The sequence below is a fragment of the Dendroctonus ponderosae genome, unplaced genomic scaffold (assembly GCF_020466585.1).
Source record: "Dendroctonus ponderosae isolate FM_Combo_2020 unplaced genomic scaffold, Dpon_F_20191213v2 Dpon_F_20191213_1, whole genome shotgun sequence".
NCBI classification, from domain to species: domain Eukaryota; kingdom Metazoa; phylum Arthropoda; class Insecta; order Coleoptera; family Curculionidae; genus Dendroctonus; species Dendroctonus ponderosae.
In genome coordinates, this window is record NW_026017110.1 from 47079977 (window position 1) to 47084483 (window position 4507).

The 4507-nt window shown below is 37.9% G+C and overlaps 2 protein-coding genes across 2 annotated transcripts in view; one reads left to right on the plus strand and one right to left on the minus strand.

Moving 5' to 3' along the window:
- Nucleotides 1-3302, plus strand: part of LOC109540718 (catalase) — a 5893-nt gene extending 2591 nt beyond the window's left edge. The window contains exons 5-9 of the mRNA XM_019909173.2: nt 1485-1609; nt 1666-1843; nt 2165-2280; nt 2809-3012; nt 3072-3302. Of these exons, the coding sequence (XP_019764732.1) occupies nt 1485-1609; nt 1666-1843; nt 2165-2280; nt 2809-3012; nt 3072-3254 (806 nt within the window). The 3' untranslated portion in view covers nt 3255-3302. The remainder of the gene's footprint in view (nt 1-1484; nt 1610-1665; nt 1844-2164; nt 2281-2808; nt 3013-3071) is intronic.
- The window catches only part of LOC109540690 (xaa-Pro aminopeptidase ApepP), a 42572-nt gene that overhangs the window by 29324 nt on the left and 8741 nt on the right, over nt 1-4507 (minus strand). The gene's annotated exons all lie outside the window — the stretch shown is intronic.

Consider the following 4507-nt stretch of genomic DNA (forward strand, 5'->3'; position numbering starts at 1 on the left):
TCTTGGTCTGGGGGAGGGCAAAAACACACACTTAGTGAAGCTTCAACCTCGAGGTTGGACCGCGAGTGTGAAACACTTTGTAACAAATAAGGAAAGTCAAACAGTGGATCGTTTGAAGAGCTGTTGTTCATCTGACGAAAGCTGATGAGCCACTGTGTGGAGTGGAGTCTTAATTGAAGATAACCGCAACATTTTTGACTGAGTAGGTTTTAGCTCCTCCTGGGGGAGTGGCTAACTGTAACAGTATATAGCCGATTGGTTCTAACTCCGCCTAGAGGCGTGGCGAAGTATTAAAATAATTTTCGAAATTATTTCACTAAATTTGAGGTTTTGCGATAAAATGGCTTTTTAGAATCAAGTTGAAGAGTCAATTAGACGAACTTGCACTGCTTCAGCTACAACTGGACCGTAAATCTCAAATATTTTAGAGACTTCCTATTTTTCAGATTTTCTTGTAGCCCGCCTTGAGGCGTGGCCAAGTATTAAGCCAGATTTTAATGACTATTAAATCATGTTTTTTATTGTCAACATTTTTTCGTTGGAATTGAAGTTCTGACTTGACCTATTTGAATTGGAAATTGTTTTCAAATCTTGAGCTCCTCCCGAAGGCGTGGCTAAGTATACGATTATACACTGCGTTAGTTTTAACTCCGCCTTAAGGCGTGGCCAAGTAATAAAGATGGTTTTTAGATCGTCTTTCCCCTTTTTTTAACTTGGAAATGTTATTTTTTGGCTTAAATTGAAGTTTCCTAGATACACTCGAATGGTTCCAACTTCATTTGAAAACTGCTACAGAAATCTAAAAAAAATATGAGATGTTTTTCCTAGATTTTGTAGGGTTTTAGATGAAGTTAGTTAATTGTATAATCTGGTAAATTTGCCGCTTTTCAATCCACTTTTTTAAATGAAACTATGCGAATTTCAATTATTTTAGCGATTTAGTACGTGATTTCGCTTGAAGTATGTTGCTTTTTATTTTAGATCAATTTCGTTTTCACGTGAGCTAATAAAATACAGACTGCTGATTATATAGTGATATTCTCGATTTTTGACAGAAAACATTTTTTTTCTTCAATTTGAAATTGAAATTTTTTTGAAATTTAACTAACTTTTGATTTTTTTAAATGTATAACTCCGCCCAATTTTTAGCTCCTCCCAGAGGCGTGGTCAGATTCCACATAAGGTATAAAAAACAGTCTTGTAAAAACATAGTCAAAAGGAGTAACTTTATGATTAGATTGAATGCATTTTATGGTAATAGAAAAGAAACAGGATCAGAAAATAGTTTGTTCTAGAAATATTTTGCATAAATATTTAGTCAAGTATAGTTGAAATATTAAGCTCCACCCAGAGGCGTGGTTAACCATAGGGTGAAAAACAATTAAATTGCTGTTTTTTCCTAATCTACACACACTGCGAACATTCAGCCCTCATTTCACACTAAAACAATTAACTTCGGCCTGTCTTCAATGTGGATATTTTAGGAATTTCCAACTTATGGCAAAGCGAAGCGGACCGACTGGCTGGACTTGATCCTGATTACTATTCCCGCGACTTGTACAATGCCATTCACAATAAGAACTATCCTTCGTGGTCATTTTATATACAGGTAGGCCTGGAGAATATCCAGAAAACCATTTTCATGGGCTAAAACACTCCTTCCAGGTGATGACCCCGGAGCAAGCGGTTAAGAACCCTTACGATCCCTTTGATAATTCAAAAGTTTGGCTACATGCAGACTATCCCTTAATTCCCGTGGGACGAATTGTTCTGAACAAGAATCCGACCAACTATTTTGCTGAAGTGGAACAGCTGGCGTTCGACGTATCGCACATCATCCCTGGTAAGCGACCAGTGGGCTTAATTCTGTTTATTTTCAGGCCCCGCTTAATCGGCATTGAACTAGATTGTCCAGTGAATCGCAACGTTAAAAATACATTTTTGGGTAAAGGACACGCGAAAATATATACTAAGTGTTTACTATTTACCCAGGTTCGCCCACTGTACTGAAAAATCTACTGTCCGCACGCATATTTTTAGGACGGCCGACGTTTTGGCTGTCGATGAGCATTAATCACACGGTTTCATCAGACTAATTCGATGATTTCATAAGATAATCAGCGGCTATTTTCGTGGTTGATTATTCGATGAGTTTGGTTTCTAGGAATTAACTTTTCGCCGGACCGAATGCTTCAAGGCAGAATTTTCAACTACGGGGACACTCATCGGTATCGTTTGGGCATCAACAACACTCAGTTGCCAGTTAACTCACCATTCAAGGTAATTTTTCGAGTTTGTTTCTTCTATACATGTTCAATTAGCTTTGAATTTGGTGAGCGCTGCTTAGCTCCGCCTAGGGGCGCGACCTAAAAGTCGTTCTTATTGCCCTGGTTACAATCCAAAACTTTGGCTCTGCCCAGAGGCGTGGCTTATTCCAATATGCTAAACGTACACTTCCTGATTTTTTAACCGAAAAATGTTGGTGTTAAGTTGCGATTTTATCCAAATATCAGTAAACTACCAATGAAATGTACACAGTGTCCCAATTAACTAAAAATCAACAAAGGCCGTAAATTCGATAAAATATTCGAGTTTATTTTACGTTCCAGACCCTAAATAATTCCGGCTATTTGGAAACAATTTAGAATAATAACTATTAGAGCCCGTAACTGCCAAGGCAGTTAATCTTCAGGCCTGTTAAAATGTCAGCGATATTATGTTCGACGTACATTTTCCGTTCGATGATGAGATATTATTAGATGTGTGGCAGTGTTCTTGGCTTTATGTAATTTCAAGTGTTTCTTTTAGCTGCACAATTACAATCGTGATGGTCGCTCGACAATACTCAGCCAGGGAGGCGGGCCCAATTACTTTCCGAATAGCTTCAATGGCCCGAGGAATGATAAAAGAGCCAGAGCTTTGGCTCCGAGGATTCCTCTCAATGGAGTGGCCGATAGGACCGATAACGGCTTGGTTGATAACTATTCCCAGGCACGACTTTTATGGACAAGAGTAGGTCGAGGTTTCCAAACGTTTCAAGTAAACGCAAAATTTTTTTTAACACTCGGCAGGTGATTAACGACGACGAAAGAGAGCGAACAATCGAAAACATGCTAATTTGGCTGAGACAGACAAACTGCGTGATAGCTGAAAGGGCCATTGATAACTTTGCCAAAGTCGATGAAGACCTGGGCAAGCGATTGAGGGCCGGCATAAGAAACACGTCTGGGTGTCCACCTCATGTTACACTGTGAAAACTGATTGGAATTTTGCAAGCACATTATATAACAGCATGGTTTAAATAGTGGTTTTTTTGCTGGTTATACTCCCACATTCAATGTCGCGTCGATTGCATTACAGCTCATCAAGTTAATGAATTTTCAACACCCTTAACTCACTTTTAATTATGCTATTAATATTCTGCGAAGCGCTGAAGGCAAGCAAACAGAACTAATGAGTTTGGATAGAAAGGAAAACTTTCAAGCCTGAAGGCTCCGTGAAAATAACTCTTTAAAATATTGGCAGCTGTTATATTAGGGAGTCTTAACGCTAGCCGATTTATTGTTTAACCGCGGGATGCGTAACTGAATACTTGGGGTGTTGTTTGTCTATTTTCTGTTAAATTTTCGCGAAGTCAAAGATTCCACTCCAACTCGAGGAACCAGACTGTTCAAGAAAATGTTTTATTAAATCACCAATTGGAAAATTTTTGCAGCTAAATTGCAGTTAGGCACACAGCTCCACTAGTGAGCGTTAGCGTGGCTAAATGTTAAGGATAATCTTTCTTTCAGGAGTATTTGACTTTGTACTTAAAAAAGGTATTTTTGATAAAATACTTCTTCCAGGAGGCGAAGCGTGTTGCTTGCAAAATATTGTTATCTGAATTATTATTCTTTTTAACAATGAATTTTTTTGTGTGAAAATCTTTGTGGTCAATCTCAGCTGACACTTAGCTGTTTTTTAGACTTTAGACATGTGAAAGCCCCACCAGAAAGCGTGGCTAAATACAAAACATTCAAAAAATAATCTAAACTTTCGTCTCTGACAATAAAACATGACTGGAACCAGAAATGTTTGACTTCTTAAGTCATAAATTGTTAATAAAGGCTTATAATTGGTAGCTGTTTGCAGCTCCACCAATAGGCGTGGTTTAATATGAAAATAGCTTTATCGCAATGTAAAGCAAATCTCTGCATCTTTATTAAGTATTTGATTTAAGAAGAAAACAATTCATTGCATTTCAATTGCAAATTCAGCAAAGATGTATAATTGTTTATACCCAATTTAACCTCCTCCAAGTTCCGCCAATAGGCGTGGTTTAAAGGAAAGAAAGGAGGCGTGGCTAAACGTTAAGGCCGATCTTTCAAGCAAAGTATATTTAGTTAACTGTAAGATTCAAGTAGATCATCATCAGAGAGTTCGTACTCCGAATAGTAAACATCGTGCTACGCATTGCGCTCTGCAGAAACACAGTGTATTTCGAAGTTAAAACTATCTACAAGAAATT